Consider the following 27221-nt stretch of genomic DNA (forward strand, 5'->3'; position numbering starts at 1 on the left):
TTTGTAATGGTCACATGACCAGAGTTTAGCTGAGAGCACAGTCATTGAGGGTCAGAGCATGGACACAGAGCTACATATGTGGCTAAAGTCACAACAGTAATGTTATTCTGCATGTTGTCCAAGAGGCGCACACAGTAATGGTTTTCATATATATTGTGTATATAATATTGTATGTATGTCTTACACTGGCAGTAAGAGGACATTTTCAGTGATATCCATTTTATTGCATTTTTATTTAGCTCAAGACTGTTTATGGACACTAAGATGAGAGACTTTGATACGGTCAGAGATATTTGCGTTGTGAACGTTGTGTTTTCTTCAGTTTTCACAATGCCTGAAGAAAATAAGAGAGAGAGAAAAATAAACTTCCGAAGACATCAGTGTGATGCGTGGCAATTGTTTGTTGAACCCCTGTAGTTACAGAACACAAAGCTGAATGCTAACAGAAAGTGCAACCAGGGTCACCTGCCAATCAAGCATGAATCTGACCACGTTTTTCTATACAACCTGCCTAACACACGTGTGTTACACAGGCTTGTTGAATGAAGTCTTGAATATAATTCAACTACTGAACTCAACTTCTTCATTATATTAATTAAAGTAAAAGGAACTTCCGCTTTTTTAGCAGTCAAGTTCCCTCACCCATGATGTAAAAACTGAAAAAACATTTTCAAGTAACAACAGTAACAAGCTAATATCTAAAAGCTGTCTGCTTTTAGAGCTGATTTTCAACTGACAGAAAGTGTCCTGAATTGTTAAAATAAAATAAAATAATGTAGCGGTACACTGTTGATATTGCACAATCAAGAGTTTGCCTGATATTTGCAATTCACACCAGATTAGAAAGGAAATAGAAGCATAAAAGAAACTCCAGAAATAAGTTTAAAAAATTTCACAATGTCACAACTTATCAGAGACTCAAAAGGAATGATTTCACTTTAGGTGTAAATCAAAGGATGATAAAGAGTGATCATCGCAAACTTTTATCATCTGAATTAGCTGATAAATAAAAGGTACATAAGCAATTTTAAGAGAAGTACTTATCCTGAGATTTCTTCCTAAGCTTGACAGAGATGAGAGCAGCTGATGATCAACAACACAGACAGGGTATGATGACTGAAATCCTGATTCCTTAAAGAAAAAGACAGTCGAGAAGGAAATATTAACCTGAAAACCTATGAAGCAGCAACAGATTGATTGAGTCATTGAATTTTTTAACCAGGCAGTGGTGACAGAGCTCAAGGAAGACTGTTATAGCGGACGCCCTGGACCACTATCTCTGAAACGTGATTCTGTACCCTTCGCTGGTAATAACGTCCGGTCAGAGACGGGGAATGACGTCAGAGTGGAAGAACTTTATTTACCACGAGCCCAAATCAAACACGCTCTCGTTGGCAAGTAAGGATGTGTGTCTGAAATTAATACAAATAAGAAATAATATAATGTTTAGCATTTCTCACACTTCAGTATTACAGAGAACACCATACCACATTACAAATGAACAGAACCAGAAAAAGAGCTTATCATAACAACATAACAGGATGGCATAAACACAGAATCATAATCAATTTAACCCTGGAGAACCCATGGGGTCAGAGCCGACTCCATTTGTTTTCTAGGGAAACAGGGTCCTCCAGGGTTAAGCCAATTCCCTCATTTATGAGTCAACACCACCCTCTAGTGGACACAATTACTCACTCAAAGGCCGCCAGGTTTACGCAGGCTTTATAAACAAGAACAAACTCGTATGCTAACTTAGTAACTCCATCAGGTAAAATCTTTGTGAACATTAACTCTCGGCAACAACTGAAACAACTTATAAATAAGGAACATCCTGTGGAGCCAGGCGACAACTTACTTACCTACAGCTGCTAACACACAAGGCAATAATAACAGCTGTTTACATTGATACATAACAGCAACAGAAATAAAATACTTTCCCAATGTGACTTACTGCGTCTATGAAGGCACACTTGCACGTGTTGTGCAAAAAACTGATTTTCAATGTTTCTGTGTGTTTTTTATGTGTAATATCGTTACATATGTTGCTAAATAGACTTTGGTGAACAGGTATTACAAAGGGGTTATATACAAAATTAAAGATTTACCTGTTTCTCAAGTATCTTTGTAACTGTGTTATTGTACTTACATTATAATCAATCAGCTCCCTTTTGTCCACTTAAAAATTGGCAAATACCGGAAATCAGTTTTTGGAAGACAATCACGTTTTGGCACAACACCCGCCTTAGTCTGATTCAATCCAAGTCCATAACTTGCCTGCAGGGAGACACAGCAAGGAGAGAACGGGTGTGCACTCTGATTGGCTATTGGCCCCTGGGGGAGTCATGCTCCTCCCATGCAGGTAACGCATGCCCTGGCAGGAGGACTTTTTAGCAAGGACCTTGACACTGTTGAAAGAATTTGCTTCCATAGAGACAAAAACCTGCAGATCTTTGAAGGATCATTTGGGAATCTCTAAACAGTGAAATAGTAAAACAACACAGTGATGGTGCGCATGAGGGAAAGAGCTTATACAGAGGTTAGATCCTGCCTTGAGACAGACACACGACTTATATCAGGTGGTAGCGTTGTTGTAGTCACTCCTGTCATCTCAATATGTACCCCACATATTTCTGGTGCTCAACAAAACTGCTTCCTCTCATTGACATGTCTCATTTCTGGAGAGGAAACGCATGTGTAAAAGTTGCACCTTCACTATAGTATTTCTGTCCTTCTCTTCTGTTCTTCTACCGTTAGCTTTGCTTGTTTTTGATCTGCTAATCTTTGCTACTCTTGGTAGAATGCGTTTATTCCCACAATGAACTTGCTGTTGCTACATTCGCGCATTATTGATATATCACCACCAATCGGAGTAATACATTCAAGTTTACTACTATGGTCAAATCGCATTAGAAATTAACAATTAAAAATTAACCTGCTAATGCAGGCTATTCCTTGAGTGAGGCCTATTTAAACAAATTACACCACACGAAGTGAGAAAATATATGTTTATACTGTACAAGGTTGCACCATTAAACTCTCTAACATGCCAGCTCACCATGATGATCATCACTAAAAAATGTAAACTTTCCCATCTATAACTAAAATACCTAACTCCCATATCGTCATATATACATTTGTTTTATTAAGATACAACTTCTCATATTTGTCAAGGACTCCAAAATATAAAAACGGAATTAACATAGTTTCATACTGTGCCGCCAAAAATTCAAATTGTACTGAACTCAGTTTCAGGTAAATTGTTCATCAGGTCACCATGGAAACACATAAACTAACAACTGAGTAAAAACCCTAAGACAAAAAGATAATATGTGAATATTATTATACAATAAACAAAGGCTATATTTAACAAGCACAGTCTTATTCCCAGTTTAAAATATGTGTCAGTCTGGTTTTCCCCTTCCATTTTAGTGGTATAGTTCACCCAAAGTACTATATGATTGACTAAATACTTCTACTATTACTCAACTCAGTTTAAAGAAAAAACCCAACATTCATATGACCGCTTTGACCAAGTACTTGTCAACAGTGAGCAATAAAAACTCCCTTTTAACAGGAACTGCTGGCAGAACCAGGCTCAGGGAGGGACAGCCACCTGCTGTGACCGGTTGGGAGTGAGATGAGGGAGACAAGACAAAAGACACACTGTGCAAGAGAGCCAGGGATTAATAATAACTAATGATTAAATGCAGAGAGGTGTATAAACACATAAATAGGGGAAAAGAAGAAACACTCAGTGCATCATGGGAAGCCCCCAGCAGCCTAGAGCCATTGCAGCGTAACTAAGGGAGGATTCTGCCACTACTACCATTATTACTACGGCTACTACAATTACTTCTAATCATAATGATCAGTTTTTGTGTTAATGGTGTTAACACAAACATGTTTCCTTTCTAGATCTGTATGTGTTTCAACAAATTATGTTTAACCTGGACTGAAAGTCTTTATGACAGGTAAGTAAAGAAAAAGAAAAATCCTTGTTTTGGTTTGCAAATTGTAGGTTTATCACAAGGATCCCAAAGAAGCTGTATGTCATAAATTACAGTATATTTTCAGCCAACCAGAGCCCTTTCAAGCAAAAAAAGAAAAGAAAAGAAAAATGAAAGAAATATTGTACAAATGAAATCAGACACACGGTTTAGACACATTTAATTAGTTCAACAATAAATAATATTTGAAAATAAATTATTAAAGATACATCAGTGCAAACATTTAGGATAACCACACCACAGGTTAATAACACATAATAAAGACTGGGACTAACTCACATTCATTTCACCACAGCTAAAGCTGGCATGTAGCTTAAATGTAAATTAAATGCATTTAAGCTAAATGCCAGCACATTTGCATACTGACTGCACTGTATTACTTAAAATAATATTTAATAATAGTACAAACACTGGAGTGCAAACTGCCAGAAAAGTGCCAAACTGAAAGTACACATTTACTACATAACATTTAAACATAGAAATTATTTTGTTGAGGTATTTGTTCAGATTTGCTAGGAACGTTTCCTTGAGTTGCCTCATGTGAGCCATGTGGACCCTGCATCCGTCTGTGCTTCACTGTATTCCCTGATAGGACCACTAGATGGCAGCACAGCCCCAGTGTAATACCGCCTACGGGGTATTTCCTTACTTCCACACACACACACACACACACACACACACACACACACACACCGGTTTACTGCTTAAATGTTCTGCATGCAATTCAGAAAAAACGAAAGCTATATTCCTATCACATCCTTGTGGCTTTGCACCGCTTCTTCTCCATGATATTTGTGTATTTTAATTTTTTTACATTCAGAGTCGGATGAAACATGTTTTGCTCAAAGCTCCATGACATTAAAGTGCTGAGTAGCGCCGTTCATAAGAAACGTCAATGGACAGGTCCACGCATGTGAAAGTTTGAAGCTACCTGCCAATGCTTGACCTTAATTCACAAAGGAAAGGGGTTTGTAATGCTTGCATCGCAAAAGGCAGCTAGAAAGTCTAACATTGGTTATGCATGCATGGAACATGATCCTTCTCTCTGGTTGTGCTTCCTAGAACTCCTAGAAAGAAAGAGAAAATAAAAAGAAAACAGTTTATCAGCTGGCTCATCTGTTAAGTAACTGCCTAAGATGCTATAAAACAGCACTAAAAACTCACCTTTTAATCACATACACTGCAACAGCTATACAGCAAACAATTATAGTGATGCAGATCAGTGCGATCGCTGACGGAGACGGTCCTGTCCCGGGAGAGAAAGAGCACCTGGTTAGTTTGTTCCAGAAACAAAATGACTGACGCTTCTCTGAAAGAGGAAAGGGGGGAGGGGGGATTTACATGGTCACACATTTACTGTTAAAGCCAAACAACTAATGTCCATCATCCGTCAGATGACCTCCCCAGAGAGCTACAGCTCATCAGCACCGCTCACTGTATCGTGACGTGGGTTTTTTTTTTAACTCGCCAGAAGCGAAACTGGCGTCATCGCCGTACTGAAAGCATCAGCTGACTCACAGCATAGCATTCACTCAGTCTGCTCTTAGTCACTTTTGTTTGTTATCTTTCTAGTGCGACACTCCTTGACTGCTTCATTGTCACGCAGTTTGTCCCAAGTCATCAGGAAATGGATTTAACATGACTTGGAATTTCAGGGAATTCCTGCGTTCCTGATAAGTGAAAAAAGGAACAAACAAACAAACAAAAACGACGCAGTTTAGTGAGCCTGAATTTTCCTGTTAGCTCTTAATCACAAACAGTAGTCTATGTTTTAGTTTGATTAGCACCAAATAGAACACAAAACCTGTTTAAGCAAGATTTGCATCCAAATATCACACTCTGGGCAGGCTGTGGTGGAGGAGTGACATCACTTTCAGTCAGTGCGCACTCTGCTGGGAACGTTCCAGGAAGCTGGGACCAGATCACCACAGGGACTTCCTACCTGCATCATTTTCTAAACAACCGCAGCTAAGGTGTCACTCAAAACTCTGTCTCATAATTTCACTCTTCACTTCCCGATAGTTAGATATTTAGTAATAGTTTCATGGAAGTCTTTTTCCCTGTAAACTCCACCTACGCTTGAATTAGATGATTAGAATGAACTCCCAGCGCGTGTTCATTTATTAGGAATATTTTGTTTCCAAGCATTACGCCAGTGTTATACATAAATGCGGTTACATAAAATGACTCGTGCATACTTCTCTGGTCATCCCCGTCCGCCGATGCAGAGGAGGAGAAAGCGATCCTCTCTTCCCTCTCTCCAATTTTTCCACGGTTCAGCACACACGCCGCGTGTCCACTCCAACCGGGAGGTACTTTCACAGTTATGTTGCTGCTGGTGTTGAACGTGTGGTCGCTGTTTTTTACTGTCACCGTCTGTGGTTCTTCTGCGATTGTGGCTCCATCTGAAAGGTTCCACTCTATGGTGGGAGCTGGTTTGCCTGTGGCGGAGCAGCTAAACACAACTTCTCCATCTTGCTTTGCGTGGTGCATTGTGTTCACCTTTGATATCCCTTTACGGACAAATTAAATATTGATCAGTTTGAGAACTGCAGCCAGCTTAATGTCACAAGTAACAGTAATAATAAAGGTCAGGATTTTTTCCTCTCTTTAACAAAAAAGAAAAAGAAAAAAAAAGCTGGCTCTATTTTTTTCTTAACATAACGGCTCTCTCAATTTCAGAGGTTACTTATAATGTCCGTTCATATGAATGGGTTTGCAGCAATCTACCTTGCACTTTGAGGCAAATCTGGCTTCCTTTTGAGCCGCCAGGAAAGGTGTTAAAGGCGCAGAATAAACAACTCTCATCCTCCCATGTGAGATTCGTCAGTTTGATCGCCGAAGGGCTGAAAGACTCTTTCGTAACGAGCACTTTTCCACGGTAGGGCGTTTTTACTTCTATTCCAAAGCGCTCGCTGTATGTTGCCATGTCCTCCACTGTCCCCTTGACGAACCTTTGCCAAGTAACCTGCAGCACACCTGCCGGTAAAAGCCAAAAGGTAATCCAGTAAGCACCCTGCATAGAGTGTGTTAATATTTAACTAATGTTCTGGATAACATCAGCAGCTCAGAGATTAGGATCTGGGCGAGGACAACAACTAAATAATAGAATTCATAATAATAATAATTTAAAAAACAAACAAGCGTACCTGTGGAGTTTAACAGCGCGCACCTGTAGTGCGCATCACTGCCGTACTCAGCTGTTGTGTTTCCGTGTACACTGACTGAAGCCGAGGCTGAAATACTGGAAGCTGAATGTAAGTAAGTGCAGATTCGATAGGGAAAAAAGCTTTTATGCTACTCAGTAATGCAGCACAGTAAAAAGGAACAGACCTGACAGTTAATCTCCTATATAAACTGTAAATTTCACCAAAATACAACTCGCACAATTTTTTATTTTTTTTTGCATTTTTACTTTAAAATCCTGGTACAACTCTTTAAATGGTATAATACATAATAATACATTTCCCTCTGCATATTAAAAGTCTGGATCTGGATGATCTGGATCATAAAACCATAAAAAGGCAGGGTTGTAAAATTCTGTATCATATTATTATGATTAATATAATAATAGCAAATAATATAAAGGAGCTGCGTTTAGAGAGACTTACCTTTGAATAAACAAAAAACAATCAGGAGGAGGGACATCATCTTTGCTTCACTGCTGTGTAGTCAACACTTTCGTTTTGTCCCTGTACCGGCTATTTATGCTGCTCAAAATGAAACTTTAACAGGGAATTCCCTGACTGAGTGCGGACCCATATGAAACCCTTTGAGGTAAGACAAACGCATGATTTCTGGTTGTATTTCAGCTCATAAGCTTCTCATAAATGAGGCACTGATTGGTGGTTTGATATATTTTTGCAAGATATGAAAAAAAAAAATTAAGTCAAATACACGGTGTGCCTAAAACTTTTTTGAAGAAATACTTGATTAATGCAAATAAATGTACATTAATTGATACATTTTCATTGCATTCATTCTGTTTGATATTCCATTTCTTCCCATTAATTTGCCAATATAATCATATTTTTTTCAGGCAGTATTTTGGCACATTGATTAGCACGGTTGAGTTCAAGTCCACAATCAAGCCAGGCTCTCTCTGTGTGGAGTTTTCATGTTCTTCCCATGTTTCTCTCTGGGTACTCTGGCTTCCTCCCAAAGACATGCAGTTAGTGCTGTTAGGTTCATTGTCGATTCTAAATTGCCCATAGGTATAAATGGTTGTCTGTCTCTATGTGTTAGCCATACAACAGACTGGTTACCTGTTGCCCTAAGACAGCTGTGATAGGCTCCATGACCAGTTTGCTCGTCTTTGTTCTCACGTCAAAGAGGGGTTTCCAAAAGTCATTATTAAACTAAGCTGGAAATCCCTTTGGAAGACCTTGTAGACCGGGGGTGGGCAACTCCAGGCCTCGAGGGCCAGTGTCCTGCAGGTTTTAGTTGTGTCCTTGATCCAACACAGCTGATCTAAATTGCTAAATGACCTCCTCAACATGTCTTGAAGTTCTCCAGAGGCCTGGTAATGAACTAATCATTTGATTCAGGTGTGTTGACCCAGGGTGAGATCTAAAACCTGCAGGACTCCGGCACTTGAGGGCTGGAGTTGCCCACCCCTGTTCTAGACTATGGGCAAACTGTAAATCATTGTGCAATAAAGGGACTATGTCTATGATCAGCATAAAGGACTCTAGAGAACAACGTTTGACCTTTGATAAATCTCGCCTTGGAAATTTTTGGAGATCTTTTTGGCACATTATTTTTCATCCACTCTTCCTTATCTTGGGCCTCTGATAATTTTGTACTTGTTTCTGCAGGACTAAGCAGGTATCAGTCATCATGTTGGCAAAAGAAATCACAGAAAAGCAAAAACGTGTATCCTGATACTGAAAACCCCATTTTTTTAAGGCTTTCTCCAACATAAGACTATCTGCCCCAATGACAGGAATGACCCACACCTTTTTTACATCTTGGCTCATCTGAAGAATCATATGATGACTAGTGGGTTGATGACCCTCAAGACAGCCCACACCGGGGGTTTAATAAACTGTGACTCTCCACCAGCTGTTGTAGAACTGAAGAAGCTTCTTGAAAAAGAGATAACACATCTTCAAAAACCTAAAGACATCCAGTTGCATTTTTTAAGCTCTCAAGATTAGAGAGAAGATATACAGAAATATTAGAAAGAGAACTCCTTAAGCGCCTTGAGGTGACTGTTGTGATTTGGCGCTATATAAATAAAATTTAATTTAATTTAATTCAATAATCTGATGATCCTCGATGAGCAAGTATCTGGCGAGAGTAGGAAGGAAGGGCCCCTATTTAACAGGAAGAACAACCAGATTCAGGGTGTCATGAAATGAGGAGGAGGACCCCCAAATGCTGTCTTCAACAGACAGATTTAAAGGAAAACTTAAGTGAAGGTTTTGCAGATAACATAGTCCAACAGGAAGCTAAAGCCGTGGAATCCAGAAGAGTCATGTGATCAAAAAACTTACTGGCAACACACCATGACAGATGACTAATCCACCAATAAAACAGATTAGAGGGCGTCTTTTAAGCAAGAGCCACTTAGGGGAAATGAATACAACTATGGAGAACACACAGGTATCAACAATCATGGAAAAAAGACTAGGGGAAATACAACTGATTACTAAACATGTGAGACAAACACTACCAAAGTAAAACAGGAAACAAATAACATTTTACAAAGATAGCAAGATACAGGAAACATGGGGGAACCAGAACAAACAGAATCAGGGAATATAAGCAAACTATAACCGAGAACTAAAATAGACAGCAAAACTAAAACTAGGGATAGCCTGAGGATATACGCAAAGAAACCAACCGTGAATATCTGCAAGAAAAAAAATAGCAACTCAAAGCACAATAACAGAAGAATCACAAAAAGAAACACAAACCTTAAAACAAAACCTAGTGTCCGTGACATAGAGAGGGACAGTCATCTACAGCAAGAACAAGCAGGACAAAACAAGGATCCAAGGATTTCATGTACAAATTTCATCATCATCATCATCATCATCATCATCATCCATAACAGTCTACAATTCAGATCTCGGATGCAAAATATAGGCTATGTGTCTTGACAGGCTAAATTATGCAGATATATTCTAAATGTCAATTGCCTGCATGTTATATTTTTACACTCGACATAAATAATGTAATTTAAATCAAATCAAATCAAATCACTTCTATTGTCACATCACATGTTCAGGTACACTGGTACAGCACATGCCAGTGAAATTCTTGTGTGCGAGCTTCACAAGTAACAGAGGTGTGCAAAATGCAACAACATAAGAACAAGCAAAATATAAGGATGGGAATTTGAAAATTATAAGAATAAATATAATATGCATACTAAATATGTATATATACGTGTGTGTGTGTGTGTGTGTGTGTGTGTGTGTGTGTGTGTGTGTGTGTGTGTGTGTGTGTGTATATATAAATCAAATAAAATATACAGAGGTCAGCAGTTGGATACTTTGAAAAACAAGTGGCATTTATGTACAGTATGGAGCGCTGTTAACCCTGTTAAGACTATTCTCTGTCCCCTCAGTCATACCCTCTTCGGGATGGTTGGGCTTATCTGATGTTTCCAAAACATCCCATTAAAAAGAGTTCTATCAGTGTTACACAGATCATACTGGAACCATTAAATTCTTTTTCTTTTACTCTTAAAGTGGCAGGATATCAGTGATTCACTGTGTATGTACTGGACTCCACAAAATAAACTTGGCTAATAACTTCAGTAATATGAATTGATTTTGTTTTGTCCACATTATCTCTCTGTTAGCTGTCCTTTGACACATCACAGGCTCTACAAAGGTTCACCTCAGGTGTCTTGTAAAAGTGTAAGCCAGCCCAGCCTGATAGCTGAAGACTCCCTCCCTCGTCCTTTTAAAGCCACAATAAGCCTGGACTATCCGAGTGAAATCCTCAACTGAGTTAATATTTTACCTCATTTAATATGTATTCTATTATTTAATTATTTGAACAATCTTTGCCAGAACTTTGCCAGAACTGCTTGATTGTCAAAGGCTGTCAATAGTTTTATAACAGACACTGGTCCAGCTCAACAGATCAACAGATACAAAAAAAGAACAATGTCCTATATGTATGTGTGTGTGTGTGTGTGTGTGTGTGTACAATGTTCATATATAGGGATGGGTACCGGTATCCGGTGCCATCTGACATAAACGGTAGTAACCAGACCGAAAGCAGCGCACATTTCGGTGCTTTATTTCGGTGCTTTTTTTTCCTGAGCTGTGATACACTTCTAGCCAATCATTTTACGTTTCCGAGGATAGTAGGCGGGTCCAGGTACGTACGTTCTTTTAGAGCAGAGCTACAGATTAAAAATGCCCAAGGCGAAGCGGTCAAAAGTCTGGCTGTACTTCACAGCAAAATATGCAAATTCAGCAGCAACAAGTGCTTTAAGCTGATACTGTGATACTGTCAAAGGAGGTAACACCTCGAATCCGATGAAACACCTGGCGACGCATAGCGGGGTTTTTTAAAGCCGAGAAATGCGCCGCATTTGATAGCTTGCTGCGAGACCTCACACCGAGCACATCTACTGCGGGTGTGGTGCCTGTTATGACCCGGAGTTAGCAACATCCTCCGAGAACCTGAAAAGGAGAGTCCTGGCCCCTAGCCCTGCCAGTGTAGCAGAAATGATGAGGATGATGACGGCAGCAGCAGCCGTTCTTTTCTGCGTGAGTAGCTTAATGTTGTTCCTGTGTAATTTACTTTGAGTAGGCTAACCACGTTATTACATTAATGCAGTAAGGTGAACTAGCAAACACCATCATAGCTACATGCTGCTGTCTTCTTGTTTGATGGCAGATACTCCCTTCACCCTGGCCAAAAAGGCTAAAATGACCAAAGAAAAAGTGGAAAACAGGTAAACATGAGAGGTTTTTGGATAAAGTTTGTGTTTTTTCCATTGTTTAAGCACTGCTTCCAGCCAAGAGTGATACCATATATGCCCCATAGCTGCAGAAAAGGCTAACATTGTTATCTTTTTACAAAAACCAGCTGAACATGAGAGGTTTATGGACCAATTTTGTGTTCTCCATTCTTTAAGCACCGGTTTGAGCACCGTTTAAGCACCGGCACCGTTTCAAAAGTACCGGTTTGGCACCGATATCGGATAAAACCTAAACGATACCCATCCCTATTCATATATGTTTGTGTGGACCAAAGATTTGAATGTTACTGTACCTGTGAGGACCACCAGCCCTTATGGGGACAAAACACCTGTCCCCGTGAGTTTGAAGGCATTTTCGAGACTCAAAATGTGGTTTTACTGACAGGTTGGCAATTCGGTTGTGGTTAGGTTTAGGCTAAGGGTTAGGATTAGACATTCATTTTTGATGTTTACAACAACAACAACAACAATCTTTATTTATAGAGCACATTTAAAAACCAACGGCATGCCAAAGTGCTTAACATAAAACAAATTAACACAAGTAGGGTTAGGGTAAGCAGCTAGGGAAAGCATTGTGTCAGTTAGATATCCTCACTAAGATATGAAACCAAAGAGCAAACTCAACATGAAGTCGTGTGTGTAAGAAAGCAAAACAGTACTTGAGGTTTTGAGTACCACAGATAAAGCCGTCATCACACATTTGGATTCCAGTTCCTCTGACACACTCAGAAATGATGTCAGTAACATACTGGCAAAGACATAATTGTTAAAAAAAAGAGTTTCTAGTGGGATGGCTGTTTAGCGCCGAATTCTTGCTGAATCAAGCCTCAGATATTTTAACTTCACTTAAAAAGGCAGTGACTCACACTTACAAGACTACTGTAAGGTAGTCATGTATTTGTCGGCTTACCACTTTTTTCTTCTCTGTTTACAACATCTCCAGTAATCTCAAATGGTCAAAAGAAAAAAAGAAAACCCCAAAAGCAGAAGTCCCCAGACCATTTGTAGTTTTGTTGTTATGTGTTACTGAAGGCTGATGGTAAGTATTCGTGTGGTTTTTGACAAATATGCTTTCAATTGACGTCCAAACCTGTGCTGGGGAAGTTTGTCCAGATGAGGGGGCAGTAGGTAAGTAAGGTACCGTGGAACAAAAGAAAAAGCATAAAACAGGAGCATATTTTATTTCTGGCTTTTTGCTAAACAGAAAATAATCAACAAAAACAGTTTTTGCACTCTAAGTAGGTAAGTAAGTAAAATTTTATTTATATAGCACATTTCTAGATAAAAGATCACAAAGTGCTTTACAAGGCATAAAACAAAAACAGTCAAAAGTTTAAAAAATGCAATTTTAAAAAGATGTGTTTTTAGCTGTTTTTTAAAAGTAATCACTGAGTCTGCAGATCTTAAGTTCTGAGGAAGAGAATTCCACAGTCTGGCGGCCACAGTGGCAAAAGCTCGATCACCCCTGGTTTTCAGTCTTGTATACTGAATAACAAGTAGGCCCTGATCACAAGACCTCAGGGACCTACTAGGAACATAGGGCTGTAAAAGTTCAATGATGTAGGCTGGTGCTTGTTCTTGAAGAGCTTTAAATGTCAGAACCAAAATCACTCTGTCAAATGATGCTTCACGCCAGCCTTGTGTTAAGTCTTAATGAGCTCCACTTCAGCCTCAGCATTATGCCAAACATGTTTGTGTTGCAAAGGTTGTATTTCTTTATAAATCACGTGACACTTCAACACTTTTATGAGGTCTTTTATGACGTTCGGTGTTACCTGGTATTACCCAATTTACCACAGTGCAGTAAGTCACACCCTGAGTACAATGCACTTGTGTAATCCTGAAACTATTGTGATGTGGTTTTATCTTAAGGAAATGTTAAACAGAGTTCCTTCTTACTGCAAATTGAAACAATGACTCTTATATTTTTCTTGTACATTGATCTTTGCAGAAGTTTTCAGTGATACATCGGCAGGAACGCACTTCAGATTGTTTCCATCTTCCTAATGAGCCTCCGGCACATTACCCATAAAACAAACTATCAACGTCTCCTTCTGATATCTTGTTTGCAAAACAACCGAGGATAGAGGGAAGTTTCTTAAACATTGTCACATGACAGGAAAGAACCTGGCTGCTACTCACAGGGCAGGGGTTCCTCCAGTATAGGTGAATACCAGGTACGGCAGGGATTGAAACCACAAAAGATCCTCATACAGATAACAAACATATTTAAAAAAATGTCTTGGTACTGCAGAGTGAGCTTGAGATAAATTATCAGTTTCATTCTGAAGATTCCAGGAAACTATTCCATGACTGCTTTATGAGTCATTAGAATTATACAGATGAGATTGCACTCATACTTCTGATTTATGAGACAGAATAGAGTGCAGAGATTTTGAAATCAGGGACTTACTGTAGGAGGAAAACAGGGAAGAACCTATGATACCAAACTTCCGCAATACGGCAGTGGGAGCACAGGCAGGAACTGTGTGATTATCATTAGAAGCAGTATTACTTAGGAATCTTACTTGCAGAGGATACTTCTCTGGTTTTCTGACTTATCTCGTCACACCAGCTACAGATAGTCACACACTGGCTCTCAGCTGCAAAGCAACAGCTTTATTTGATTTCGCCCACTTTGAAGCAGTAAAGACGTCCAGTGTTTATGTTAAATAATGACTGCAAAGAGCCTTCAGTAGAGATAAATCTACTGACGCATTTCATGTTGCAGCAGTTTCTCTTGGTTATGTAGACATCTTTAAGCTTCCTTTAACTTTCACTTTCATCTGTGTAGAAAGCAGAAGCCCAGCTTCTTACTAAATGACCTTTCCAGCCTCACAGGTTTGATAAATGACCTTTTGACAACTGAGTAATTTTAAAGTTACAGGTAATTTGCATGAACATGAGAGAACGTAGAGGTTGTCACGTGCAGTAAGATGCTGAGTTTGTTCCTCCAATCAGGATAGCTGACACGTTTCCGTTAATTATGCTGAGACAATCACTTTTAATGATTGTTAATGTCTTCTGTTTTTGCAACTCTCACCGCACAGAAGGAAGGGCTTTCAGCTTCCTGACCTCACAGTTCCTCTATGTTGGTTAGAAAGGGAATATTAAACCAAAGCAGCAGGGGAAAGCCAGACAAGGGGAAAAACAAAGGATTTCTAACATCCTCCTCACTTCAGGTGTAAGAAAAGAAATTACTGTTATTGTGCAGACAAGTCTGATCTACTTCCACTTTTCATCAAAATTCTAAGTAAGCCACATTTAAAAGTGCAGCTATAAATGACTGATCTATCACAAGTTGCATATGCATGTAAAATATCTAAAAAGTCAATTTTTTAAAAATGTGTTTCACTTAACAGTAAAGAAAAGTGTGCATCAGGAAACAACTAATCCCAGCCTGAGGGTCTGACCAAGAGCAAGCCTATATTTAGGTGCATCAGTCCAGCTCAGGGTAATATACAGGAAATGCCATCATGAACATCTGTGCACTGTCAGTGAGAACGTGTGACAGGATCTACGTAAAAACAAAAAAAGAGAGAGAAGTTCAATTTTAGCATGTGCCCTTTTCTGAAGAGGGAACTATATTTGACTAAAAAAAAATCACACATGCACACAAACAGCTGCAGACCTCATGAAATAATGTCAACCATAGATTAACTTACCTCATCCCCTGTTACTAACAATATGAGGGGAAAATAGCATTTTATTTCAAAGTCTGCCTGCCCGTCAGCTAAAACGATCCTGCAACACAAACACACATGATTGACTTTAGCTGGGTCCTCTTTTGGAGAAACACAGCTTACCACATTATAAAAAAAAAGACAAATTATGACCACTTCCCTAATTTACAATATTTTTAACCCCCTCTGACATATTAATGCAAGATGCATATAACTGAAAAAGCAGGCTAGCGCTTCTTCTGATCCTGAACAATAAACTGATCCTCAGCGTCACACTGACCGAGTCTGAAAAGGTCAGATGTGTCAAAGTTACCCTGAAGACTCAAATGTGGGTGAAAGTTGAAAAGTGGAACACATTTAACAAAATGAAACCTCAAGATGACTGTTGCAGGGAAAAGTGTTTTCAGTGTTTTCAGGTGTTTATCGAAGCAGGTACACAGGCTGAGTGGCACTTGGGTAGAGTACTAAACAGTCATGAGAACAACTCTTTTACCAGGGCTGAGCTGCAGTACTGGAAGCTTCAGACTGAGTAAATAGTAAAGCAAAAGCAAGCAGAGTGAGGGTGGGTCAAGCGTGTATAAAGGTAACTATTTAGCAGGCTTTCCAACAAGTCTCTGCATGCATAGAAAAACAACAACAAGGAGTGGTGGTTGGGAGCTAGGTTTAAGGGCAGCACTGACTGAAGATGGAGAACAGGTAACACGGGGCTTCCTGAAACCACACCCACCAGTGTAACACCCATGCATGCATTCACACAGGCAAGTGATTTCAAGTACATCCTGAGGACATCAAGGAAATCTCAATATTATCACATTCTTTATAAACTGTTTTCAATTTTCAAATGTCTCAAAAATCAAAAGCGACCTTTCCTTTTTTAAATGATGCTACTCCGTTACAAGTATCTCATATCAGCGTCTGCAGAGGACCCTGCACTCAAGGGGTCATGGCCAATGTTCCCTCTAAGCTGCGCGCGTGTGCAATTGCGCACTGCTGGCACGGTCTCTGCGCACAGAAAATCTGCATTGCCATAGTCAGTGAGTGACTGGCTGCTCCTAAAATGGGATTAGAACGATGCCACCTCATCCCATAATCCAGCAAATGATGCGATTCACATTCGTATACGCAGCTAATCAACGTGGTTGACAGGCTATGACAGCGTCCTTATGTGCCGACACCGGTGTTTTAGCTAGCAAAGCGGCGTGGCTGATGTGGAGTGAAGCCACGTTAATGACAACATGTACAACCACTGGAGATGTGAGCAGGACAGACGGAACAATTGACGGGAACAGTGTGGACTTTATACCAGTTTTTAAATTGTGTTGATCGGCCACGTAAAACCAGAGTTATGATAAAAAATATACATATATGCAATGTTTGGTTTTTTTTTTCCTATTGTTGTTTACATTTACTGCAGGAAGAAATGGTAAAAACAGCATTTTATAAGGAAAACGCTCTCCCAACCCTCGCAGCCTGTCCTATTGGTGGAAAAATGCATCATGTGGACCAATCAAAAAATTATATGGCAACATGGAATTTAGTTGTTTAGGAAGGGGGAAGTTTTAGGAGAGATTTGCGACGTTTAGCGCAAATCTTGTGTAGTTAGTGTGTAGTGTAGTCAATAATTTTGTTGTGTGTGTCAGAACAATGAGGCGACTGCTGAATGTTACAGGTGTTACAGCAGTGATACATCTGCTGCTGTCAGGCCTGCAGGTATCAGGCTGTTGTTCTCCTTCATCTCATAGTTACGGAGCCCTGCAGGGGACATGGGAGAGAAAAAAAAAAAAGTTGTGTTTTCAAAATTGGAGTTCAAGTAATTTTTACTTCCAATAGTGTTAACATACTACACATGTCATGAACAAGATTTTTTAAATTTTCATTGTAAGTGGGCTAAAGCACTTAAGTAAAAGTAGTTCAACATAAATGTAACTGCTGTAATTTGATTATTTTAATAAACCGTGTAACTTGGATGGATTCGATGCTGGCGTGACCACAGTGCACACGTCTGCTGTTGCTCACAGTGGTCCAAGTGACGCTCAGGGAGTTTGTGTGTTTGCTCAGACACATGAAAAATTAGAGGAACATTGTTCATGGCTGCGCGGGGTCAGGTTTTTCCAGACTGATGAATTAACATCCTGAGGGAATAAAAAAACAACTTCCTGCTTGAGGAAAACCTTCACGACTGAGCCAAGACAAATATGGTCATTACACATATCCATCTCTGTTCTATTTGCTGCCACTCATGTTTCTGTAAAGACATCTTAGCTTCCTGAATGATTTACTTGAGTGACTGAAAGCCTGATCTTTGCACCGCATGCACTAGCTCTGCAGAACATGACGGAAAAGCACCGCTTTAAATAACTGAGCATCAAACTCAGAGTAAAAATATACTTATGTTGATTTAAAGAAAGAAAGCTGCTGACACTGTTGAACTGTGTACCAGTCTGTGACGCTTATCCAGAAATGACTCAGCTCAGTTTCTCTGTTTTTACTGGCACTTATGCGATAACAACAAAATAACACGAAAGACTTGCAGTGCATAAAGAAAAGGGAAGTGAAATTGGCGAATTATTGTTGACTGTTTTATTTTACTTACATGTCGAATCTGAACTCACAGTTATTGCTTCTGTATTGGAAACAATGCAAACACACATGATCACTGCAGTTTATGAGAAAATATTCACATCAAAACTACAAAATGATAAATGAATGATGATCAAAAAAATATATTTTTTCAACTATTTCAGCTGATTTATAGACTGCATGAGTTTACTTAAAACATATTAACGAATTTTAAATCAGCTGATTCTGATCAGCGCTATGTTTGTCACACACATTACTTCTAGACTGATAATAGTGCATGTAAAAAGAATCCCGAGAAATAACGCCACCTTGTGGACAATATGCCAAACTAATCTTCTCAAGGTTATAAAAAGGGTGATGACACTATTGCAGTCCTACAATATCCGTCTGAAAAGTTTTTTTCTGTTAACATATTTGTATTATTAATATTCAGTTCAGAGTCTTTTTATTTCGTTCAGTAAAATAAAGTTAAATTTCTTTCTTTATGAAGTTGCTGTACGGCTCAATGTCTCCGGACCTGTGCAGAAGGACATTTGTTAAAAAAATATGTACAATTGGGTAAACAATATAAACTTTGAAAAGATGTTACTTTTCTTGGACTGTGTTTTGAAGACTGCTCAATGACTCTGGTTGTTTTGTGGAAGATGAACACAAAATTAAAATGCAGTAGTCATAAAACTTTATGTGCTGCACTGTGCAGTGGGTTTTGTCGGGGGTGGGAGAAAGGAAAATCAGAAAAAGAAAGTCATTAACACAACGAAAAGACAGCAGTGTGCTTTTGTGGGTTAAATTGGACATCAAATTATAGCTTATACCTAAGTAACCCTTTGGTAAGACTGTGGTGAATGAATGACATCACTTTGAGTCAGTGAGCATTTGAACCTCATGCACTGCTAGGAACTTTCAAGGAAGCTGACACCTCGCTATAGAACCGGATACCCAGAGGAACTTCCTATTTGTATCAGTGACTAAAGAACCATCGGCTGGCTGTCATTCGAAACTCTGTCCCATTATTTTACTCTTTAACTTTCTGTCGGTAAACATAATTTGGAAACAGTCTCCTGGAATTTCAGCTGCAAACTTCATGAGCAGGAGGAACTATCTGTGCATGTTCACTTACCAGAAACAGTTTGACATGCTAGGATGCAGTGTCACACATAAACACAATACCATAAAATGACTCATGCATACCTCTCTCTTCTTCCTCCTCCTTTCTTCTCCTTCTCATCTGGTAAACGCATCATCTCCTTCCTCTCTCCCATCGTTCAAAAGTTCAGCACACAATCGCTGTGTCCACTCCAATCAGGAGATACTTTCAGAGTTATGTTGCTGCTCGTGTTGAATTTGTGATCACTGTTCTTTACGGTCACAGTCTGTTGTTGGTTGGACAGGGTTACTCCATCTAAAATGTTCTATGCTATAGTTGGAGCTGGTTTTTCTTCCTTTGTGTGGTTCATTGTGTTCACCTTTATGCACAAATGAAACTTATCAGTTTGAGAACTGCAGCCAGCTGAATATCACATGTAACATAATAATAAAGGTCAGAAAAAACTTTTTTCTTAGCAGTTTCTATTTTTTCCATTAAATCATGGCTCTCACTATTTAAAAGTTTAATTTTCCTGTCCGTTTATATGCCATTTATGTATATACCTTGCACTTGAGGTCGAATCTTTCTGCGAAGAAAAGTTTTCCACGGTGAGGTATTGTTACCTTTTGCCCACTGAGCTCACTGAAGGTTGAAACACCTCTGCCACAAGGCAAACCTGGCTTAAAGGCAAAAGGTGATGTAGCAGGTAGCCTTCATAGACATTTAAAGACAAAGTTGTTTAACTTTTATGTAATATTCTGGATAACACTATTGCTGTTCAAAGCCAGATAAGAGGGGAAAAAACACATCTGTGGAGGCTGACATAAAGCTCCCACAATGAACGTCACCACCTGTCAGCTGACATATTTTCATAACCACTGATGTGTGAAGTTCAGGTCAAAAAAAAAAAAAAAAAAAAAAAGAAACAGCTGAATGTAACCACAGACTTCAAGTGAAATATTAAGCCTTTTATGTTAATCAGCAATGCATGACAACAAAAAGGAACAGAGTTAACTGTAACGCAGTCAATGCATTCTTTGTCATGGCCTGGGTCTAGGGACCCAGGGCTCATGTATTTTAGTGTATGTTTATGTTTATATTTTCCGTGTGGTGTTTTGGTTTTCTCTCCTTTTTCTCCATGTTTCTCCGTGTGAGCTTCCGGAGGTTTTGGTGTGCTGAGGAGACTGCGAACCCGGAAGTGTTTATGCTCTAGAGACAGCCACACCTGCCGCTCGTCGTCCTCTGCCAGCTGCAGCAGATTACGCTCGTCAAGGGAGCGGCATTTAAGACTGTAGCTGAGCTGAGGCCAACGCTAGATCCTTGAGTCAGAACTCGTCAGTACAGCCGTGGACTTGGTATAAACTTTTGAGAACATAGATTCCCTGCTAACCTGAATGTATTTGTGTTACTAGGAATCTGGAGCGGAGTGTGTTTTGGAAGTCACGGTGTGGGAGTTTTTGGAGTCGCCACTGTTCCACCTTTCACGAACATCTGCACTGTGTGGGATTCAGGGAGAATCGCCACGGGAACACAGTGCCGGGATTTTGTATATAGTTGTGTGTTTTCCACCCCCTATCAATAAATCCACTGTCCTTCAGTAAGAGTCTCGCGTTTGGGCCCTACTTTCACTGCAACTCCACAGTCTGCCATTGCAGCCCGTGACATTCTTAGCATTTACAGTAACATTCAAATGTCAATTCAAGCTCTTTAACTATAGTTTTAATTAGCACTATATGGTTTAACCTTTGCATTAAGTGAGACCAAATTATCATTCAGGTAATCTGTAAAGCCATAAGCTATCATCTGATATCTTTCTGTCTTTGTGAGTCCCAGCCAGTGTTTTAGTGCAGCTCATAATTTTTACATTTTTTCACATTCTTATTACCTGTAAGATATCTCCTGATGGAATGCCACTACCTAAAAGCAAGTCCACCTGATGAATTTAGAGTTTTAGATTTGAAAAGTAAAAGCCATAAAGGTTTAGAGAATGCCCAGTTTGACAAGGTACTGGAATGAGACATACATGTACAAGGACTGAGATCATACAGTAGAATTCCTGCAACGCTACTATGCTAGTCCCAAGTCCCCCAGCTCACTCACAAAGGACCATCTGAGGAGATGCTTGAAGTTTAAAGAGAACAGCACCACAGATCATCCTCACTACCACTAAACAAGTAAGCTCATATATGAGCTATTGGATTCTGCATTTGCTGCCACACTAATCATTAGAAGCTCTTAGGTATGAAATCAAGAATAAATGTAGAGAAAGGGATAGATTGAGAAGAAGGCTGGAAGACAAAGTTAGGGAAGTTTTGGACTGATGTTAATCAGTTAACTAACATACAGAACGTGTGTCATGAGAGAGGGGTCCTAGATGAATAACAGACACAAAAAAGATGTCTGTTACTGAGGGTCTAGAAACTGCTAAACAGTGGTTGACGGCTCTGGCCACTGAACTGAAAAAATACACCAGAGTAGCAAAGGCCAAGAGATTAAATGGCCTCTTCCCCGAAGGCCCATCGAGGGTTTGCTTTCAGCTGCAAGAGCGCAACAGCTATAAGACAGGCCCACCCAGAGCTGAGACTGAGCTGACATGTGCCGGAATATAATAGTGCAAAAGTAACATGACGAAACTCTGTTCAGACAGTGAATGGACTGATTCTTATATAATGCTTTGCTACTCTCCTAGATTACTCAAAGTGCTCTATACGACACGCCATATTTACCCAATCACACACTTCCTCTAAACTGCATGCTTCCTCACACACATATTCGCACTCTTGCCATGCAGCCTGGAAGAACCAGGGATCAAACCACTAACCTTCCGATCAGTAGATGATCTGCTCTTTCTCCTGAGCTACAGCCACCCACTGGAAACGACGAGTGAACCGTCACTAGGTTTTGGATAAAGTGTGCACTCACAAACCTGTCAAACCTGCATTTGAAACGTTGGCTACCATAGCAGTATAGTATTGCAACATGGCATTTGGGTCTTCTAACTAAAATAGGAAAATAGGAACATAAACAGTGCCATCATTGCCAGACCTGGCCCACATCTGGTTGACATACACTCTGCCATGACACCAGTTAATCAGAAGTGCCAGCTTGATGCCAGATCCAGGCTAGACCTGTTTTCTATGAGACTGGGCCACATAAACCAAACCACAATTGGGCCAGATATGGCATGCCATCACATAAACAGTGCCATCTATGCCAGGCCCAAATCTGGATGACATATATCTTATCATGCCAGAAGTCAGCCAGCAGTGCCGGCTTGATACCAGATCTGGGCCAGACCTGCTATGTGGGTTTATAAATATATTTCCTGGAAATGTTAAAAATCTGGTTTGAATGAGCATGAACTCACTCTCTCTCTTCACATTATTGTGTAGCATGTGAAAATCTACCAGGATCCAACACGAAGGCCAGATTGGTTTGGCTTTCATGTGATTACAAGTTCCCATCTTTCTCTGGAGGCTTGTTGTCCAATAAAAAAAATTTATGAAATGTTTCTCGTGACATGTTGTTTACACAATAATGTGAAGAGGGAAAATTTTTAATTCCTCTTAAGTGCTTCAAGTGCTTTCATAGAACAGGAAAGACCCTGACTGATCTGTACAAGGGTTATTCCAGTTTATGGGAATAAAAACATGTTCAAGGGATTAAAATATCAAAACATGATTGTGCAAGTATGTGACTGAAAAAAAAGTGACAACTATTTTTGTACTGTAGAGTGAACTCAGCCTAATAATCAGCTTCATTTTTAACATGATGAATGCATATGCTCTGACTAATGAATCATTAAGAAACCATAGATTACACACTATATGAACAACAGATGCATACTGGTATGCATCTCTTGATAGCTGAACTGAGTTGTTTTCAGCTCCATTGCCACAGATGTGTAAGATCAAGCACCCAGCCCTGCATTCATTTGTGAAAAAGTGAGTTTGAAAGAATCTCTTTGGATTGACTTAATAATTTTTAAATTATGTGCAATTTCCCTAAGCATGAGAAAATGTAGACCATGTCATATGGAGTAAGATGCTGAGTTTGATCCTCTAATATGTATCTGTATTTGTACAGCGCTTTACTTAGTCCCTAAGGACCCCAAAGAGCTTTACACTACATTCAGTCATCCACCCATTCACACACACTGGTGATGGCAGCTACATTGTAACCACAGCCACCCTGGGGCGCACTGACAGAGGCGAGGCTGCCGGACATTGGTGCCACCGGGCCCTCTGACCACCACCAGTAGGCAACGGGTGAAGTGTCTTGCCCAAGGACACAACGACCGAGACTGTCGGAGGCGGGGCTCAATCTGGCAACCTTCCAATTACAAGACGAACTGCCAACTCTTGAGCCACAATCATGATAGCTGACACATTTCCCTTTACTGGGCTGAGAGTATCACTTATAATTATCACTAATATCCATTGTTTATGTAACACTCACCAAAGAGGAAGGAGTTTCAGATCCCACGACCTCGCACTTCAACTTTAGATAGCAGGAAATGCCAAAGTAAGCAGGGGAAACCCAACAATCTAAAACATCATCCTAATTTCAGGTGTAAGAAAATAAAGTACAGCAGCTAGACTCATTTTATAAGCACAATTTTAAGTGAAACATTATAATGTTTAAGTTTATTCATAGACTATGGTGCTGACATCCAAAGAATGTAATCACTTTTACATCATGTGGTTCTTGCCAGAGTTACATTTTCCTTGCTTATTGTTCTTACCAAGTCCTTTACAACTTAGAGAAGAAAATGGTGCATTTAAGGAATTGAAGTCAAACAGTGCCACCTTGTGGACAACAGATCAGACTACACCTGGTCTAGTGTTAAAAAAGGATTGTCCGGTTATGCACCACTTCAGCCAGTTTGTTGGCTCTTAATTTAATAAATTGTTACTGCATTTTTCTTTCAGATTGTTTTCTCTTTTGAAATGTCTCACATCTCAGTGACAACCTTTTTCTTTTTAAATGACAGTTACATGCATGGCTCTGACCTCTAAAAATGAAGCTTTTATATTTGCTGTGTGTGTAATTCTGCCACAAAAAAGAGAATCTGATTAAAAATCCAAGTGCTAAGATTTGCATTTGACTAATTTCTGTGTTTCTCACATCTCCTCAGACTGCACTTGGCTTCCTCATAATGTGGACTGAGGAACTGACAATCCAGTCCAGACCCTGTTTGAGACCTTTTATGGTAAAGAATGTGCCACGTGTCATATTAAAGAGGGGAAGTTTTATCTGATGTTTGAAGGATTTTATGCAGTTGGAGAGCATTTATTTTCTCACTGTGAGCTCATTCCTATTATCTTTTTAACAATAGATTGAGCGCTAACATATTCAATATTTATTTGGTGTTTAATTCTTTTTTTCTGGATTTGGAGGAGCTGATGACTTTTCTTTTTTTTTTTTTTTTACAAGAGTTTGAGCTCGTGTTGAAGCATTTTTCAGTGAACACATCGTGTTGAGCCCTGGTCTGAAATTGTGTGCATCCTGATGCAGAAGTGATTGTTTATTAGTTTGATTTATTTTGTAGTTATCATGAAGTAATTTTTCTTTTATTCTCTAGCTAAATTATTTTTCTTAGTTTGAGTTTTCTCTAGTTTGGCCAAACAGTTTGCACTGCAAATATGGACTGTTGACCTGTTTAGGAGCCTGTTATTTTTGCCCTCAGAGATTCACATCCTTTACAAGTACATCATATCAGCACTGCAGATGGCTCAAGCAATGAAACCATGATGTGGATCTGGTTTATTCAGTCTAATGAGAAAGACCAGAACATGAACTATCCTGAAGGATATTTATCTGTAATTACATTTATTCATCTTAGTTCTCAAAACAAGATGAATTATTTAGATGTCCCACTTGCTAGTTCCTCAAACTTACATGAAAGTGGTCACAGTGAATAAAGCAAAAGGGATCTGAAATTGTTGAATTCTTGTTGACTATATGATTTTACTCATATGAAAACTCATAATTTACAAAGTTCTCTCTTCTGCATTAAAAAAATGAAAAACACGACAAATGATGGATAAAGTTTTACTGCAGTTTGTAACAAAATATTTACATAACAACACAATGTTAAAATGCTGAGATGATGAAGCTGGTTCTGGTCAGTTCTTTATTTGTCAGTCAAATGATGCCACCCTGTGGTGAATTTGCCAAACTACACTTGTCAGTGTTGAAAAATGTGATATAATATTATTGTACTTCTGCGTAGACTGTCTCAGTTTTGTCTGCTGACACATGTGAACTGTTAGTATTCTGTTTAGAGTCGTGCATTTGAACAGTCGAATATGGTCCAGTATCTGTCCGTATGTAGGTGCTGTACGGCTCAATGTCCTCTGACGTCTGCAGAAACACATATGTTTAAAAACATTAAGGTTAAGTAAACAATATAAATGAATCAAAAGTTACATCTTTTGCTCAGTACCGTGTTTTGAGGACTACGCGATGGTTCTGGTTTTCTGTAAGAGAAACACAAAAACAAACATGATCTTGATCATCAGTCGCTGCATCGTGTAGCTCGTTTTAATGGGGGCAACAGGAAATGAAAGTCACTGTGTTCCTTCAACGGCTCATATGAAACTTGAAGACAAGAAATCATTTATAGCAGTGGTGCACTTCCATTAATATGATAAATATGTCTGATAAATTATTAGCAGGCAGCTAATTGACTTTAATTCACTTAAACATGAGAACAGCAGGGCAAGACCTTACATCAAAATGACCTTCAGCTAAAGTGGATTAACCAAAATAAAAAGAGCAAAAAGAATCACATGTTTTAAAGTTATGAAGCGTGTTAAAAGGTAAATCATGAAACATATGAAGCACAGCTCTGACAGTAGTTTCTCACCTGTCACACAGTCGTGCGTAAATAAATCCAAAGATAACTAAACTCACAATGATGAACACGGTTACATAAATCAGTGTAAGAGGAAGTGTTTCTGTTCCAGACCTGCTGCTTAGTTCTGTATGAGGAGAAAAGCAGTTGTTAGAAACATGGATGCAGTATTTGCATTACAACTGAACAAAGGTTAAGTGCGATGTATGACTATTGGCCTCAAAGTTAACAAATCCTGAAGGTCACCTTCTAAAATCAGTACAGACTTTATATTGCTAAATAATTAATGGTTAAAAGAAGAAGAACGTTGTTGTTTTTACCTTGTTTACCTTCCACAGTGACATTAAGATGGAGAATATTTGTTCTTTCAGGAGTTGAACACTGACAGGTGTAGCTCCCACTGTCCTCTGATGTTAAATTGATCAGGTGGAGAAACACAGTCTGATTTTCCTTCATCAGCGTGAACCTGGAGTCACATTCGTTCTCAAAGCCTCGTCCATATTCATACAGCAGACTACAATTTTCGCCTCCACTTCTCTGAGTTCTGATCTTACAAACTATCAGCGTGATGATTTTCTGTGTTTCATTGGTGCATATTTGAGTGACATCTGGTTGCTTCCCAATTGTTTTCATAACAGTCTCTGAAATCAGTACCAATAATAGAAACAGTATCAATGATTTAAACCAGAGGCTGGAGTAGCATTAAAAAATAAATGTTACATTATGAAAACAGTTTTACATTACCTCCTCCCAAATCTTGCGAGCATGCAGTCAGTGGTAGAAGCAGAATTAAGCACAGGTTTAGTGCAGCCATGCTCGCCAATATGTCCGATTTGCAGTGTAAGTGCTGCTGATAGTGCAGAAGATGATCCGCTGAAGAAAGGAGGACAAACAATGTGCTTCATAAACCTCAAAGTATTGGCTCTCATGCGTCTTGCGTACGTCTTGTGCGAACACTTCTCAAAAGGAAGTGCACCTACAACACTGCTTCTGCTTCCGTATTAAGACACTCTAAAAGTGAAACACTGAGTGGTCTCATGTCCAAAAAAAG

The 27221-nt window shown here is 39.3% G+C and overlaps 2 protein-coding genes across 2 annotated transcripts; both read right to left on the reverse strand.

Annotated features, from left to right (window-relative positions):
- Window positions 1–3968: 3968 nt before the first annotated feature.
- Window positions 3969–8431, reverse strand: LOC147302708 (OX-2 membrane glycoprotein-like). Its single transcript, XM_086282874.1, has 7 exons — window positions 8276–8431; window positions 7622–7780; window positions 7160–7261; window positions 6741–6989; window positions 6209–6523; window positions 5175–5256; window positions 3969–5077 (listed from the first exon to the last, which is right to left on the reverse strand). The coding sequence occupies exons 2-7, from the start codon at window positions 7659–7661 to the stop codon at window positions 5026–5028; spliced, it is 840 nt and encodes a 279-aa protein (XP_086139000.1). The 5' UTR covers window positions 7662–7780; window positions 8276–8431; the 3' UTR covers window positions 3969–5025.
- Window positions 8432–25331: 16900 nt separating this feature from the next.
- Window positions 25332–27150, reverse strand: LOC147302709 (uncharacterized). The gene is made up of 5 exons (XM_086283243.1): window positions 26915–27150; window positions 26491–26811; window positions 26183–26297; window positions 25760–25793; window positions 25332–25677 (listed from the first exon to the last, which is right to left on the reverse strand). Exons 1-5 carry the CDS (start codon window positions 26982–26984, stop codon window positions 25528–25530), a joined length of 690 nt encoding a protein of 229 aa, XP_086139369.1. The 5' UTR covers window positions 26985–27150; the 3' UTR covers window positions 25332–25527.
- Between the last annotated feature and the right edge of the window lie 71 nt (window positions 27151–27221).

Source organism: Aulonocara sp. 'chitande type north' Nkhata Bay, linkage group LG23 (genome assembly GCF_057382095.1).
Source record: "Aulonocara sp. 'chitande type north' Nkhata Bay isolate Kocher_YH1m ecotype deep benthic linkage group LG23, A_spYH_male_GT1.1, whole genome shotgun sequence".
Classification (NCBI taxonomy): Eukaryota; Metazoa; Chordata; class Actinopteri; order Cichliformes; family Cichlidae; genus Aulonocara; species Aulonocara sp. 'chitande type north' Nkhata Bay.

Bases quoted from the DNA above. Each gene is read 5' to 3' on its own strand.
- LOC147302708 (XM_086282874.1), bottom strand. From the start codon at position 7,661: ATGATGTCCCTCCTCCTGATTGTTTTTTGTTTATTCAAAG. The intron at 6,990-7,159 runs GTACGCTTGTTT...TTTTACCGGCAG, and splicing joins CGCGCTGTTAAACTCCACAG to GTGTGCTGCAGGTTACTTGG. The intron at 5,257-6,208 runs GTATGCACGAGT...CTCCCGGGACAG, and splicing joins GGACGGGGATGACCAGAGAA to GACCGTCTCCGTCAGCGATC.
- LOC147302709 (XM_086283243.1), bottom strand. From the start codon at position 26,984: ATGGCTGCACTAAACCTGTGCTTAATTCTGCTTCTACCACTGACTGCA. The intron at 26,812-26,914 runs GTAATGTAAAAC...TACTGATTTCAG, and splicing joins CTCGCAAGATTTGGGAGGAG to AGACTGTTATGAAAACAATT. The intron at 25,678-25,759 runs GTACTGAGCAAA...GTGTTTCTGCAG, and splicing joins CGCGTAGTCCTCAAAACACG to ACGTCAGAGGACATTGAGCC.